This window comes from Typopeltis vanoorti, chromosome 13 (genome assembly GCF_054136105.1).
Source record: "Typopeltis vanoorti isolate ZY-2024b chromosome 13, IOZ_Tvanoo_1.0, whole genome shotgun sequence".
In the NCBI taxonomy this organism is placed as follows: domain Eukaryota; kingdom Metazoa; phylum Arthropoda; class Arachnida; order Uropygi; family Thelyphonidae; genus Typopeltis; species Typopeltis vanoorti.
The window spans coordinates 3,581,713-3,599,963 of NC_143561.1; the positions used below are offsets into that span (position 1 = coordinate 3,581,713).

At 35.3% G+C, this 18,251-nt stretch overlaps 1 protein-coding gene across 3 annotated transcripts in view; it reads left to right on the forward strand.

Annotated features, from left to right (window-relative positions):
* The window catches only part of lin (protein lines homolog), a 109,666-nt gene that overhangs the window by 78,954 nt on the left and 12,461 nt on the right, over window positions 1-18,251 (forward strand). For 2 of the 3 annotated variants that reach the window (XM_090402972.1, XM_090402974.1), the window contains one exon: window positions 9,261-9,459. In XM_090402972.1, the coding sequence (XP_090259098.1) occupies window positions 9,261-9,459 (199 nt within the window). The remainder of the gene's footprint in view (window positions 1-9,260; window positions 9,460-18,251) is intronic. The other variant, XM_090402973.1, reaches the window with a different exon arrangement.

Below are 18,251 nucleotides of genomic sequence, written 5' to 3' on the forward strand. Positions count from 1 at the left end.
TACTTTTATAGTTTACTATATTCGCCATGAAACTCTTTGATTCCGATCTTTGAGTTTCTTATTTGGTTTTGAAACAATGTGGGATTTAATATCCCCTTAATCTAATATAATAATTCTCATGTTAAATTAGCACATCACTTTTGCTGTAATAAAACTATCTATATGTATTTTTTTTTTTCTCTGATGTTGCCATAAACAGAATGTAGCTTTGATGTAGTTATTTTATTTTTTTTCACTAAAGGTCAAGCCAGTAGAATAGCTGTTGATCAAATCATTGTCTCTTTAGCATACTATGTGAAATGTAATATAGCTTGTCTCTGTATATATATGTGTATACTCCAGATGATGACATTAATATGAAAGTTGAAACATATGGAAATTAAAATAATTATTTCTAACACAGTTGTAGTCTCCATAATTTTTCTGAAACATATTTTAGTTTTATTTTATTTGAGTAAAGTTGTTATTTATGAGATCAGGTCAAAAATTGTTTTTAGGGAGCCACTTTTAATGAGATGGTTGAAATATATATGGTTTACATAAAAGTTGTTAGTATTTTAAATCAAACCGAGCATGAAATTTAAGATGGTTAAAATTAAAAGAAACACACACATTAACCACAGTGAAAATTATTTAATTGTAAATATTTCATTCTAAGTATCTTAGGACATCATCAGTACAGTAGTTTAAAACAATAATAGGAATAACATACAGTTAGGGTGCATGATTACAATGGAATCTCATTAAATGTGCACGTTACGCACATTTAATGAGATGATGATGTCCTAAGATACTTAGGATGAAATATTTACAATTTAATAATTTTCACTGGTTAATACATGTGTTTCTTTTAATTATGATTGCACCACAGGTTTTGTTATTTAAAAAAAAAAAAATTTAAGATGGTTGTTCACATAATTGGAGTCTTGTGCGTGTATGTCTATTTCCATTCTAATCACTAGACTTCAAGATGACAACAGTTTAGCAAACTCAGCATGTTAGTTAAAATTTAATGATGGTATAGTGAGAATTAAAGAAAATTTTTAATTTTCTTTAATAGAAAATATGTGGCCTTTGAATAAATATTATTCACTTCTTATGTTATATCATCTTAATTTTATGAAAAGTTACAGTTTTGGCCTCGGGTATACAACAACTGGGCGACGGAATAAAAGATCGAATATGCAATTCTATTCTGTTGATCTATTACCAGGTAAATTTAAATAATATTTTTTTGAGAAATGAGTTAAAAGAATGGTATAAAAATAAAATTTGAAAAATCTCACTTATAATTAAGTTTATTTTTAATGTGTAGAATTACGAATTGTATAGAAGTTATATTGAACTTTCCCATACAAAAAAACAAGTCAGCTAGTTAATAAATATTTATATTATATATTTTTGTTTATATCATATATCAAAATTTGTAGGATCGTTTAAGAAAGATTGGTCTGAAAATGATTTAAAAATGAAAAGGTATAATTGCACAGTATTAAAATAAAGAAAAAATATAGTTTTGTTTTAATTCATTTATTAATATTATTTTGTAATTAACAAACATATTTACAAATGTTATATATATATATATATATATATATACACACACACACACACACAATAAAACAAAAAAGTATATGAAATTCAAGACAATTTTTTTGAATTTATTAATTCATATTATAGTTATGAATTAAGAGGCACTTGAGGATGTAGAAGAAGGAATAAAAATAAACGGAAGAATCATTAATAATTTAAGATATGCGGATGATGTAGTAGTGATGGCAGAAAATGAAAATGGGTTACAACAAATTATTCAAAGAATTGAAAACTCTTGTAAAGAGTATGGACTAAGAATTAACATAAAAAACACCAAGATAATGATAATGGGCAGAAAAATAGGAGATAATGTAAAGATAAGATGTGGAGGAAAGATTTTAGAAGAAGTGGAAAGATTTCAATATTTAGGTAGCTGGATCTCAGAGAAAGGAACTTCAGAGTTGGACATTAGAAATAGAATAGGCAAAGCTAAATCGGCATTTATGGAAATGAAGAGAATTTTAATAAACAAGAACACTAAAATAGGCGTTAGAATTGGAATAGTTAAAGCAACAGTTTGGAGTATTGCAAGTTATGGAAGTGAGTCATGGACACTAAGAAAGAGAGAGATGGAAAGAATTAATGCACTGGAATTGTGGTGTTATAGAAAGATGGAAAAGATTAGCTATACAGAAAGAATATCAAATCAAGAAGTTTTAAGACGAGTTGGGATGGAAAGAACACTACTAAAGAATATTATGCAGAGAAAGTCTACATTTGCAGGACATCTTCTGAGAGGTTCTTTGGGACAACTGACAAGAACTATATTACAAGGGAAAGTTGAGGGGAAGAGAAGACGTGGAAGACCAACTAGAGAGTGGTTTAATGACATCATGGAATGGACTGGTTTAAGAATGACGGAGGCGACAGATAGACAGAAATGGAGAAGAGCTGCTCATCTGCTGCAACCCTCTTGCTAGAGGATGCTACGATGACGACGATGACGATTATAGTTATATGCAATACCACGTAAATATTCTATTATACGTTCCCTATCGTAATTAATAACGTTTTTCAAAATTCTTTGGTCAGCCTCATCATAACGTCTACGTTTGTGCTCATGTTGAAAACCTGCTACTGCTCTTTCATAATCAACATATGTTTTTTGAATTTTTTGTAGTCCATTTATAAAAATCCATAAATTTGGATGACTTGCGCTGCTGCCAAAGTGCAATTGCAGTTTTCGATGACAGGCTTCTGTAAAATTATTTGTCCTATCGCTTCCATTTATTGTTCTTTGGTACACAGACCAAATGTTAATGTTTCAGGGAAAAATCGGTGGAGCCCTGGTTCTGTTATTCCTTAGATGACCTATGTATGTGTCCATAAACCATTCTAAAATTGGTTCAAATTCATTGGATAACTTGTTCTAGAACGAAAGTAAGCGAAGTGATCGTTTTTGAATTTAAAGCAAATTGCGCATCAGAATTATATCTGGTTAAAAGACTGCATGAAGCTAAATGCTTACGAAGATTTTGTACAAGATGAAAAAAAGCAACCATTTATGTTAGCTTGTGTAAATACTATACGTAACGCTTGATGAATGGCAGTTTCAAAATCAACATTTATATTTTCAGGATCTAGTAATGGCCACATTTCATGTATCATATAAAATAATTTTGTGTATGTTTCAAGAGTCTTATTAGGTAATAAACAATATAAAACAGGGAAAACATGACCTCCATTCTTTCTAGCCAAAATAACAAAAATTTGAGCAAAAAAGAGGGCGAGAAAGTAAAAATGTGCCATCCATAAATAATTCACTCATGCTTTGGCTCCACACTGCATGGCTTTCACGACCAAAAATTAATATTCTCATGGGGTCGACCTGTTCTGATCCAGAATCAGCCAATAAAAAACGTTCAAATTGTGATGGACTGAATTCATAATTTAAGTATTCTTCAGGAATAATTATTGTTTCCCTAGAATCAGGATTAATTGGGGCTTTTAAATTTTTTTAATCTTCTTCTTTGAATATTTCTGCACAGACTGCTATGATTTGGAATCATTCCTTCTACTGCAGAAGAAACATTTTGTAGAACTTCAGTTCTGATTTGTGATGGGTTGCTCATTGTCATTCCACTAATTTTTTGGCTGTTGTACTAACTTCTTGCATTATTACTCTGGCCGTATTTCCAGAACTGCTACATGTGTATTTCTGTTTTTCAGAAATTAGTGATCCATCACTGACACTTGTCCAGATTCTACCTTTGCATACTTTGTTTTTATTTTCACATCGCCAAAATTGAATTGAACCTTTCTTATCAATCTTGTCTTTAACATAAAGATACCCATCCAAGCATATTTTTCCTTGTCTCTTTGAATTAATATTCTTGAATTATCCATTTCTGAAGAATAGAAACAAGAAATATAAATATAAAAATAAAATTAAAAAAAAGTTTTCTCTATTGATATAATTAAGAATTTTTTCAGTACTATTTGAAAAATAGTACTGAAAAAATTCTTAATTATATCAATAGTGAAATATTTCTATACTTCTATATAATTGTACTTAGCAATTTGTTTCATTTGAGAGATAATTAAGAGTTTGAAATTTATTTAAATTAATTCAGATGTCACGTATACAATTTAGTATACGATTAAGATTATAAATTTTGAATACATACCTTTTATTTACTGAAACTTGTTCTTTGCACTTGGTAACTGTAACATGCACAAATATCGGAAACAATGTAATAAACAAACAAACAACTAGTCTTACTGTTTAATAGAAGTCAAAATATCTTGCTAATGCGTATTAAATTAAATAACCGCACACAAAATGCTGAAATGATACTTCTTCAGACAATCAAAATAAACTTAATTATAAGCGAGATTTTTCAAATTTTATGTTCGTACCGTAATTCTACACAATAAAACTAAACTTAATTAAAAACTCTTCATTTTTCGTCTAAGCTGTTAAAACTGAGAACTTTTATTGTTAAAAGACCATAAGATTGAATGATTACAAATACAAAGAGCCAACAAGTTTCACTAGCCACTGGCTAGCATTTTCAAGGCTGTACTGGTGTGAAAACAAATGCATCAAGTTACATGAAAACTTTAGTAACTGTTAGGCCGTTACACTTGATAATTCGTGTTTGATGGCGTGCATGCGTTCAAATGCTTCAGTCAAAATCTGGTACACGACCACGTCTTGTGTAGTTTTTCGCATATTATAGTTCTGTTGAGCTGAGAGAATTGATGAGATATTTCCATATGCCTTTAAGATCAGGCAAGTCTTAAGGAGATCTTAAGACTTGCCTGATCGTGGTAGTTGGTTTAAAAACCACTCTGATGTTATGAGCTTTTAACATTCTCGCCAATTTTGTGGAAAGTGAATTAATATATGGAATGACAGCTGTGGACACATATTGGGACTCCATTCCACATTGTTGGGGGTTGTCTTTAAAAAGTAATTTGTTTAAAATGTTAGAAGGGTATCAATTCAGAGATAGAGTATTAGTTATTTGCGACAGTTCTCTCTGTACATCTCCTTCTTTTGAAATAGACCTTAAGGCTCTATTACGGAGCATATGAATGATGCTGTGTTTTTATGATCTATGATGGTTAGACGAATAATGTAGATGTCTACCTGTATCTGTGGATTTCTTGTAAATGGACAGTTGGACATTGTTATCTTCTCTCCTCACTAGTATGTCAAGGAAGGGTAGTTCTTTGTTCTTTTCCAGTTCCATAGTGAATTTGATCTTATTATGTAGTGAGTTGATTTTATTAAGAAACACGAGAAGGTTTTCCATGGTATCCTTCCAGATGATGAACATGTCATCGATATATCTTCACCAAATCGATGTTTTAAGTGAAATGGTGGAAAAAAAATGTCCTTTTCAAGTTTTTCCATAAATAGGTCTGCGCATGGTGGTGAGAGGGAGCTACCTATGGCTAGACCTTCTGATTGTTTGTATACTATGCTATTTACTTTGAAGAAATTTGATTTCAGGCAATGATGAAACAACTGGGTGATGTCCTGATCGAAGAGATCTTTTAGAATGTTGACCACCTCTACAACCGGTACATTAGTGAATAAGGAAGCTACATCCAAACTAGCCATAATGTCAGACTATTACACTTTTTTTATATAATCTTTGTCAAGTAGCTTTATTTTATCCTTCCAAAAATTCATAAAGAAGGTATACCATTAAGTCCAATAGCTGATGGAATCTATTCTCCCACTTACCAACTGTCCAAGTATCTTGCGAAGATTTTACAACAACATATTCACGTCTCAGATACTTATATTAAAAACTCAAAACATTTTGTAGATAAAATAAAAAACATCCCTATCTTTGAAGAGGATATACTAGCAAGCCATTACATCTCTGTTTACTAACATTCCAGTGGTTGAAGTCATCAACATCTTAGACAACTTGTTCCCAAGAAACATCACTACTTTGTTCAGTCACTGTTTAACTTCTATTTTATTTGGCAAAAAACGATCTACAAACAACTCACTGGATTAGTCATGGGTAGCCCCCTCTCACCTCCTTGTGCTGACTTATTCATGGAAGATCTAAGATCATTCCAAAACCGAAAATTTGGTACAGATATGTAGATGACATCTTTATCATTTGGGATCATACGAAAGAAGAAGTCATGGGTAGCCCCCTCTCACCTCCTTGTGCTGACTTATTCATGGAAAATCTAAGATCATTCCAAAACCGAAAATTTGGTACAGATATGTAGATGACATCTTTATCATTTGGGATCATACGAAAGAAGAACTAATGAATTACCTCAACCAAATCAATAGTTTCCACAGTACCATCAAATTCACATTAGAAATGGAAAAAGATGAAAAACTGCCATTCCTTGACATTTTAATAAAGAAACAAACCAATAATAGTATCTACCTGTCTGTGTACAGAAAAACCTACAAATGCTGGACGTTACCTCCATTCCAACTCAGCTCATCACATAGCTCAGCAACTTAGCATTATCCATAGTCTCAAGAAAAGAGCTATACAGTATATGACAGACAAGGATGACCTACTAACGGAATTAACTACAATATCCAGAGAACTTTCTTTAAATGGTTACCCAAAAAGACTCTATAACAAGATTCTCTTTACTGATATACCACATAGACAACGTGATGACGTTCAATTACGATTCCTTTTGTCAGCAACATTTCCAAAAAATTAGCTAACCTTTTAAAACCACATAAGATCAGAGTGGCATTCAAACCAATCAACACTATTCGGAAATTTTTAAGATCACCGAAAGATCCTTACCCTTTCTACAAGTACTCTGGAGTATATAACATACCTTGCTCATGTGGTATTAGTTACGTAGGTCAGACCTCTAGAAGCTTTGAAACGAGAAAGAAAGAACACATAGAATATGTCAGAAATAACAGAGAAGACATTTCAGGCCTTTCATGCCACTTTGCCTCTACTAACCATCACATTGAGTGGGATAAGAGCCTTATGCCATACATAGAAGATAACTACCATTTAAGAACCTTTAAAGAAGCAGCTACAATTGCCCGTAAAACTGAAAACCTAAACAAGAATCAAGGTCTAATTTTAGCAGAAATTTGGAAAACTTTAATCAGATCATTGAACATCAAAGAAATGAACTTTCATAACAATTACGTCATGAGCCATAACGAATAAATCATGTTAACGAGACACGCACAATACCAATTTTTTGTATGAATTAGAACCATCAGTTATAACCTAGTCTGTAACCTTCATTTTAGCTTACTAGTTTGTATTCTCTGAGGATGCCAATAGAAAAATTGGCAAAACATGTAGGAGGATAAAATAAAGCTACTTGACAAAGATTATATAAAAAAAGTGTAATAGTCTTATAAATAATTGTCAAGAAAAAATTCAACATAGCCATAATGTCAGTTTGTGATATTTTGATCCTTTTGATTTTTTCAACAAATTATTGAGAGTTTTTAATGTAGGTCTCTGTTTGTCTAATTTTTCCTTTCATTAAATTTGCAGATGCTTTGCTAGTAAGTACGTAGGTGAGGATCTTCCATCAACTATTGGACGAAGTGGTACATTTTCTTTATTAATCTTCAGTGACCCATAAAGGTGTGGAGTAATAGGGTGTAAGGATTTAATTTGTTTTTTTAGTTCATCCGACCAACCGGCCATATTGCAGATAAGAGCATTAGTCTCCAGGTGATGGGATTTTTATCTAAGACTTGGTATGTGGAACTGTCTGCTAGTAACAAGTTAATCTTATTAAAGTAATCTTTTGAGTCGAGAATGACTGTTGAATTTCCTTTGTCTGCTTTGGTTATTATAATGTCTTTGTTGTTACGTAAATTGCGGATTGCTTTCTTATCATCTGGAGTATTATTAGGTGTTGGTGGTTTTGCTGAGGCAAGAATAATCGTACTATTGAATCTGATAGTATTTGCTGTAGCCTCTGGAAGATGATAAAGACTTGATAATAATTTTCCATAAAATTGGCGAGAATGTTAAAAGCTCATAACATCAGAGTGGTTTTTAAACCAACTACCACGATCAGGCAAGTCTTAAGATCTCCCAAAGATGAGGTACCTTTCTTCAAATTTCCTGGAGTATATGAAATTCCATGCACATGTGGCCTTTCTTACATTGGGCAGACCTCTAGAAGTTTTGAAATAAGACAGAAGGAACACATGGGGGATGTCAATCACAATAGAATCATCACATCTGGTTTAGCTCATCATTTCTCAACATCAAATCATGTTATAGATTGGAAAAACAGTTCTATGCCTTACATCGAGAATGACTACAGACACAGAACTTTCAAAGAAGCAGCAGTGGTGCTACGCACAGGCAATAATTTAAATATAAATCAAGGTGCTATTCTTAAAGACATATGGAAATATCTCATCAATTCTCTCAGCTCAACAGAACTATAATATGCGAAAAACTACACAAGACGTGGTCGTGTACCAGATTTTGACTGAAGCATTTGAACGCATGCACGCCATCAAACACGAATTATCAAGTGTAACGGCCTAACAGTTACTAAAGTTTTCATGTAACTTGATGCATTTGTTTTCACACCAGTACAGCCTTGAAAATGCTAGCCAGTGGCTAGTGAAACTTGTTGGCTCTTTGTATTTGTAATCATTAAATCTTATGGTCTTTTAACAATAAAAGTTCTCAGTTTTAAACTTAATTATAAGCAAGATTTTTCAATTTTTTTTGTTTATACCGTTCTTTTAACTCATTTTTACCTGGTAATAGATCAACAGAATAGAATTGCATATTTCATCTTTTATTCCTTGCCCAGTTGACCGTGTCCCTTGGCCTCCATCTTAGAAACTGACATATGGACTAAGACTGCCACATATATATATATATATATATATATATATATATATATATATATATATATATATATATATATACTGTTTAAAACCTCTTAATTTTATAGCAGTAACAGGACTTTTCATTACATTTCTTCTTTAAAATGATAGAATATCAACCTAAAATCCTTTTTTAGGTTGATATTCTAATTTGGGTGAGCACAAATAGCTGATCTTGATAAGAAACTTCATTATATCACGGGCTGTAGTGTGTTATTTGTTTGTCTATTTTTTAATATGAGTATTCATTCAAAATAAGCCATGTAGAATATTTCAGCTAACAAAGAATGGATTTTTGAAATAACTAGTTTTTAATGTTTTTTAGCAGGTGATCATGATGCTGTTATGCAGTGTTTTCTTAAAATTGGAGCTACTGTTAAAGAACAGTGGCAAAGAAATAAAAACCAAGTTTCAGATATTCCCACAAATCAGTGGATAATAAAATTATTTCTTGATCAAGATGATCAACTGGTTGATGCAATGTATTGCTGCCTTCATCTTTATCTTAATATCTCTTTATGGTCGTAAGTTTATTCATTTATTTTATTTATTTATTTTTGTGTAAAATTATAGTTAAATCATTACAAAATACTACCTTAAGAATTCCATTGTTTGATGTGTATGCTCTTTAGACAATCAGTAATCATTGAGCATTTAATAGCAAGCTTATTTAATAAGCTTTGAAATGGAATGTAAGTGTAATGGAAATATACATATATTTGCATTACATGGCTAATAAATACTACTGTTCCACTGAACTGGAAACCATCATTCCTTAACTTTTTGGGGGACATATTAAAACAAGGGCAACAGCTGCCCAACTTCCATTTTTCAAACAGCTGCAAACACACTGAACCAGCTTCTCCAGCCTTTCTCAGCCCTCAGCTGCAACCATACACATGGCACTGATGTGCTATATGTTCTTCTCCCTCAAGCTGGGAAAGGTTATTAGTAATAGTGTAGATGTGGCAGCCCTGCAAGAGGATTTGAATAAACTAGACAGATGGGCAAATGAATGGGGATATTAGTTTAATGCAGCAAAATGTAAAGTCTTGAAGTTTAGGTCAATGGGAGGAGCTGTACTGGAGGAAGCAGTGGAGACAAGAAATCTGGGGGTGATGATTGATAGAAACCTGAAATTCAGGAAACATATTCAGGGATCTGGTGTCAAGGCTATCAGGTGAAAAGACGTGCTGTTAGAGAGCTCTTGAAAGAGTTCTGATTTTTGTTGATTTATTAAGTGTTTTCTTCGATGTAATTGTGTATAACTTAATTGTAGAAACATTATTAGTTTTTACTACTATTGAAAATGGCGCCGAAAACTCGGCGTAACAATGCAGTGTCTAAAGTTGCCGTTGTTGCTGTTGCTACTGAGGAGAGTGTTTGTCCTGATGAACAAAAGTACTGCTGCAGTGATGATGAATTTATCTGAGGATAAGTTGACATTCAAAATTTCTTGATTAAAAGAAATTATGAGAAAATTGACTAGGGAATTGGAAAAGGTGGAAAAATGTTTGACTAAACTTAGGATAAGAAAAAGGATCAGAACAAGAACAGCCAGGAATGTACTGAACTTGGTAATAAAAATATTAATGATCATAATAACAACAAGATAAGTCAGTTAAAATATAAGAAAAAATAAGTGATATGATATGGTGACCCAATTTTAAAATTTGTGCTTGCTGAGGGAGTCACCACTTCTAGTTTCCTGGTAGTGAAAATTAAAAATATGACAAATGTAATTGAAAACCAAAAAAGAAAAGTAAAAGAGATGGTAGTTCTGGTAGGAACTAATAATTTAAGTAGTGACAAATATAGTATGAGAGAAGATATGAAAGGTCTGTTGGAAGAAGCAAGAAAAAAATGTGAGAGAGTAAATATTGTAGGATTACTACCCAGATATGACAGTGCTGAGTTAAGGAGGAGGGCGATGATAGCAAATGATTTCATGTGCAGGCTGCGTAGAAGATATGGATGCGAGTTTTAAGATGTGTGGGGGTGTGTTTCATGGTAGAAAAGACTTGTATAAGAAGAATGGCCTGTACTTAAATTCATTTGGCATCAGTAGCCTGGAAAAATTACTTCTTTTATGAGACCTAATTCAGAGAGTCAGGGAAACTAGATCATCAAATCAAGGGAGGAATGGGAAAAATGTGTGTAAAAATTCAGCTATGGTATGCCTTAGAACTTGGTTATGTATATGGCAAAGGCATAGAAAAATATACTTTGGGTTCAGACCTTTTAAGTCTGTCTCAGGAGGGAAAAGAGAAAATTCTAGAACAAGACCAAATAGATTGCATATCTAATTATAAGAATATTCTAGGTCGTAATTTATTATGTCTATACACAAATGCCAGGAGCATTAGAAACAAAGGGGTTGAGTTCGTTGCTTTATTGAATACGATGTGGCATTAGTGAAACCCGGCTATCAGAATCAGATATGGTAAGTGGAATCAAGAGTAATGGATATACTATTTTTAGAAATGACAGAAGAGATAGGAGAGGAGGAGGAGTGCTATTAATGATATCAAATGACTTAGTTAAGAATGAATGAGTCCAGTTAAGGTAGAAACACAAGAAAACAATGATAGTAACAATGTCCCATGTAGTGGTGAGTTTGAGTCTATCTGGTGTGAAGTGGAGATTAACAGAATGAAATATATGGTGGGGTGTTACTACTGGCCTGGCAGCTCATTTGCAGGGGACGAAGAAATGCATCGCCAATTTAGCCTTATGGATACCAAACGAATGATCATTATGAGAGACTTTAATTTTCCAAACATTGATTGGGTAGAAGCTCATGATAAGAAAGAAGAGGAATTCATTGAATTGTTGTGAGAAAACTTTCTCCAGCAGCATGTAAAAGAAGGAACTCAAGGTCAAAGAGTGTTGGATGATATTATTATTCAGGCTTCCATGGAGTCAAAAGACTCATCGTGGGAGGTCCTTTCTAAGAAACACAAGTCTATCAAGACTCATTTGTGTTTCCTAGGAGAGAGGTCCCTCCTAGGAAACACAAAGTCTATCATACCACTCCTTAAATGCATTGACCTTTCTCGATCTCGCCACTCCATCAGGAAATGCATTCCATGGTTCAACCACCCTCCATGCAAAGAAACCACTCCTCACCCTCTTTCTCACAGTTTCCTTTCATAACTTCCAGGGATGGCCCCTTGTCACTACTCCTTCCCGCTGTTCAACCAAGCGAAGGAACTCCCCAGTGTCAACCCTGTAACCACCTCTCAACAGTTTAAAAGTCTCTATCATATCGCCTCTCCTTCTATCCACCAAACTCTGCAGTCCACACTCTCTCAACCGATCCTCATAACTAACATTGTACAGTCCTGACACCATCTTTGATATCCTGCCTTTGTACCCTAATTTATCCCCTTCAAATCCTGCGGACCAGATCTGAGAACAATAGTCTAAGTGTGGTCTGATCAGTCTTATACAACGGAATGATAACCATTTTATCTCTGCAGGTCAGTGTCCTTCTCATTATTATTATTATTATTATTCCGGGCAACTCCAAGGAGTCGACAGACTCATCGAGGGAGGCCCTAACATCATGTCGAGAACAACTATTCACACAGTATCTATCATACCTCAACTTGAACTCATTCACCGTCGTAGCACCCACAACAGACTCTGGCAGCTTATTCCACTCATTCACCACTCTCCAAGTAAAAAACCTAGCTCTAACACCCCTGCTAACCACATTCTTGCCCAGATTATCCATGTATGGCCCCTAGTCCTCCCACCACCAGTCCTATTCTCAAAAATATCTTCTGGATTAATCTTATAGAAACCCTTCAGTAATTTGAATGTCTCAATCATATCATCCCTTTTCTGCCTATCGACCAATTTTTGCAACCCACAAATCTTCAACCTGTTCTCATAAGGTTCATTCCACAGACCTGCTATCATCTTGGTCACTCGTCTCTGGATCACCTCCTCCCCATCAAGAAGAAACCCTGGCACCCATATCTGGGCACAGTAGTCTAGATGGATCTTATCAAGACTCAATACAGAGGAACAATAACTTGTTTGTTTCTGCTTGTTAAAGTATTTTTGAGAAGCCAAGTGATTTGATCAGCTAATTTAGCCACTTTTGCAATGTGCCCCCTAAACTTCAATTCCCTATCCACCAACACTCCCAAATCCCTGGCCTCATCAATCTCCTGGAGTACAGTTCCACCAATGTGATATACTGCTGCTATTCTTTTCACCCCAAAATGCATAACCTTACACTTTGCCACATTAAATTGACATCAATTCTCCTTATCCCAGTCCTCCAAACTATCCAAATCATCCTGCAAAATTTTGACATCCTGTGCACTCACAATTGCTCTACCCAATTTTGCATCATCAGCAAACAAGTGAACACTTCCTCTCAGATCCTTTCCTATATCATTGATGAACAAATTGAAAAGTAGTGGTTCAAGAACAGATCCCTGCAGCACACCACTAGTCACAAGCTGTCTTTGGACTCAACTCCTGAATAAACCACTCTCTGGTATCTCTCCATCAACCATCCTCCTATCCATCTCACCAAACCTATATCCATCCCCATCTGCTCCAGTTTACTGATTAGAGTTCCATGTGGTATCCTGTCAAAGGCCTTGGCAAGGTCCAGTAGAAGCACTGTAAACCCATTATCCTTATCCAGTTCAGCCGTCACTGTGTTATAAAACGTGAGCAAGTTACTGAGGCATGATCTATCCTTCACAAAACCATGTTGTCCCAATACAATATCCCATTTTCATCTATCCAATCCTGTATTCTTTTCTTGACTAATTTCTCCAAGACCTTGACAACGATTCCTGATATGCTAATCAGTGGGTAATTTACAACAGCAGTCTTGGAACCTCCTTTATGCAGTGGAACTATTTTCTTCCTCTTTCCACCCCCTCGGGACTAACCCAGACCCGAGACTCAAATTAAACAAAATGGTCAAGGATACTGACAATTCTTTAGCCGCTTCACGTACGACACGAGCTGGTATGCCATCCAATCCCACAGAGGTATTGACATTGAGGTTATGCAATAGACTACTCACCTCCACTTCATTCACCACAATTCCTGTATAATCTATTGGTTCATTCATTTCTGCAATGTCACCACTTGGATGATATATTCGTGCAAAGTGCTCACTCAATAACTCAACTATATCAACTGATTCAGTTACCTCCCTACCATTGGCATTCATTAAAATCATTCTGCCATATACATTTTTTCTTTTACTTGCAACAAATCGAAGAAACTGTTTAGGATTCTCTTTAGCCTGCATGGCCAATGTTCTTTCATAATCCTTTTTTGCTTTTCTTACCACACTCGTTACCCTTCTGGCCTGTGCTTTATACCATTCATGTGCCTGCCGGTCACCTTTCTCCTTAAATTCCCTCCATAGTTGTTTCCTTTTTTTTTTTTTTTTGCAGCTCAAGCTTAATGGTGTTATTCATCCATTTAACCCCTACTTGATTTATTATTCAGACTCTAGGTATACAGTCAGCCATTGCTTCATGCAAACACTTTTGAACTGCCTCCCATGCACTATCAACTTCTAGCCTTTGCAGTTGTACATGCCATGGCACTGAACCAATCAAACTCCTAAGCATGTCATACTTACCAGCCCGATAATTCCACATGTACCCTGTCTTAATTTTAAATTGCACACCTTTAGCCACCTCCCAGGTCAAGACCCTATGATCACTCACCAATTGGTGGCAATGTGGTCATATTTGTTACAGCCAAATCCTCAGATGCAATGACTAGGACAAGCACTCTCTGACCCCTAGTATTTTCCATTACGTGCTGTCGCAGATAGTTATCCCTTAATAACTGCATAAAATCTGATTCCTTCCATCCGTGTGTCCTCTCCTCACTCCACTCAATGCAACCATAGTTGAAATCTCCCATAATAATTACCCTCCTTCCACTCATTTCTTCTATTTGCTTGTGCATACTATCTCCACTATCTTTTCCATAACCTGGTTTATAGCAGCACCCAATTGTATATTTTGTTCTGCTAGCCACAATCTCACACCAAATGGCGTCAAATGTGCTCATTTCTCTATCCTGCAATTCAACTTCTATTCTCCTTGGCTGCAGCTCATCAGCTATCATCAACAATTTTTATTCTCCCTGTCATTCCTGAACACACTATACCCATCACATTCAATCCCACTAGCTATATCATCTACAGTCAGCCATGTTTCACTAATGCCAATAACCTGTGGCCAGGAAGAGCCAATCAAGGCCAAAAATTCTTCCTTCTTGTTCCTAATACTCCTAGCATTAGTGTACATGAATTTCAGACCGCATTAGCCCCATCCCTACCTTGATGTGCCTTATACTAGCTATCCCATTCTGATTTGTTGTCCTTATTCGCTCGGGCATATTATACTCATTCATACACTCAACTGCCTCCCTAAGGTCTGCATATCTACCCCCCCCCCACACACACACACTTAATAAATCTAGAAATCTAGTTTCCCTGATTCTGCACATCTACTTCATTCAACAACACTTTTTCAAGTCTCCTTACACCAAATCCATTCAAATGCAAGCCATTCATCTTATACAGATCCTTTCGCCCATTGAACTCACTCCACACGTCCACAAATTCCACACCTCTCGTCATACATAACCCACGCATAGTCATTTGCAATTTTGGCCCTCCTTTTAAACACTTCGCTGTCATACCGCAGCAAAAGACTAATCATCCTAACTCTCTCACTCTTTTCTTTTGCTACCTCAAACAATTCATTCAGGTCCTCAACCATTTCCATTTTATCTCCTTTCAAATCATTCGTACCTGCCACAACAACCATTTCTTTCACCCTTTCCTTTTGCTCTCTAATAGACTCAGTTACATCCTTGATGGTCGCACCAGGTTGGTGCGATTTTGTCAAATCCTCTACTAACACACCTCATACTAACGGATCTCCATACAGCACTCTCTCCTTCATTTTGTTTACGTTCACACTCGTACTCTTATTTTTCCTATCATACTTTTTATTATTGGCTGGTACACTCAGTAGACTTGTTCATAATTTGCTCTGTATTAATAACATTATTCACATTTTCTACATTCATGTCCTCACAGTTCTCTGGTACAACCTCGCCATTTCTTGTCATATCGCTATTTTCTTCATTCTGAAGTTTGACAAAAATATCACACTCACAACCTGAAATACACTTAATTCCTCATTTTCCTTACATTTTCTACACACATTCACTCCTTTATTATCATCTAACCATACTCCAACCACATTATTGCACCAATCCTCTGGGATACCTTCACTACCTTTGCAATATGTCCCCTAAATTTCAGTTCTCTATCAATCATCAACCCCAGATCTCTTGTCTCCCCTACTTCCTCCAGTTTAGCTCCTCCTATAGGGTATGCAGCGTCCCAAACCTCAAGACCTTACATTTTGCTGCATTAAACTGACATCCCGATTCATTTGCCCATCTGTCTAGCTTATTCAAATCCTCTTACATTGCTACCACATCTGCACTATTACTAATAACCCTTCCCAGCTTCGCATCATCCGCAAACAACTGAATATCCTCTTGCAATCCATGGACAATGTCATTGATATAAACGTTAAACAATATAGGTCCCAGCACTGAGCCCTGTGGAACACCACTTGTAACCTTCTGCTTCTTTGATACTGCTCCACCATACACAACTTTCTGATACTATCGGACAGCCAATCCTGAATCCAGTTGACCAATCTGACATCCATACCCATGTGCTGCAACTTGAATATCAGCTTATCTGAATGCATCCTTAGTGTTTGAAGAATAAATAGGTTGGGAGTGAAATGGATATGCAACCTTAATAAGCAAGAGATCCACAAGAAGAAGAAGATGTAGAAAGAATATCGTGAGAATAGGAGTGAGAGGAGTTATGAAATTTATAAAGCTCAGGTCAGAAAAGTAACTAGCATTGTGAGGAAAGCTAAATTGGAGTATGAAAAGAAATTGGCCATACAAGCTAAAGGCAATCCAAAAGAATTTTATCGTTATGCCACAAGCAAAAGAAAGAATGAATACGGAAGAATAACTTTACTGAATGCAGATGGTACTCAAGTAAGCAGTCATTAACTGAGATTGTTCAGTTAATGAGTGCTCACATTACTAAGATATATCAACCAGGTGTACGTAACATGGTGCACAGTGCTACTGCTACATTGGATGAAGAGTTGAAGGTTCATGAAAATGAGATTGAAGAGTTGTTGCATAACCTACATAAGAATTTGTCTATAGGGACAGATGGAATATCAGCCTGTTTTTGCTAAAGGAATGTTCAGCCGAATTGCTATGCCTTTCACATGTTTGTATAACTTGAGTCTTAGCTCAGGAATGATACCACAGGAATGGAAGGAATGTATGATAGTTCAATTGTACAAGGGTAGTGCAAAACTGATATGTCTAACTACCGACCTGTCGGTATCTCTGGTGTGATAGTGAAGATTTTAGAGAAGTTGGTAAGAACTCGCATACAGAAATGGGTAGACAAACGTGCTATACTCTGCAAGGAACAGCATTGGTTTACTAAAGGAAGGTCATGTTTTAGCAATCGCTCATATTTTATAACAATGTTGCAGCCGAGTTGGATAAAGGGAATGGATACACTATGATAATGTTGGATTTTTCTAAGGCATTTGATAGGATACCACACGAAAGGCTGTTGCATAAACTGGAGAATATGGGATTCGAAAATAAACTCTGGACTTGGATCAGGGTTTGGCTGGCAGATAGATATTAGTTCAGTCTATACATTAATGACATGAGGAAGGATCTAACATCAGATGTGCAATTGTTTGCCGATGATGTGAAGATAGGCAGGGTAATCAGGGATGCTACTGATATTCAGCAATTACAAAATGATTTGAACAGGCTAGAAATTTGGGCAAATGAAAATGGCTATCAGTTTAATGTTATTAAATGTAAAGTTATGCACTTTAGCATGATTAGAGTTCCAGCAGCATATTATATTAGCATAGTTTATGCTACAAGAAACCGAAGAGGCAAGGGATCTTGGCATACTGGTGGATAGGAATTTGAAGTTCAAAGGTTGCATAGCAAAAGTTGCAAATACATCTCAGAGAATAATTGTGATGTTGAAGTGAACATTGGCATGTAAGGATAAGGAAGTCCTTTTGCCTCTTTATAAGACTTTGGTAAGACCACACCTGGGTTTCAAGGGGATAAAGAGGCTAGTGATAGGGTGCAAAAAAGAGTTACAAAGATTATATCCAGATTAAGGGATTTAGATTATGAGGACAGATTGTATGTGGATTGT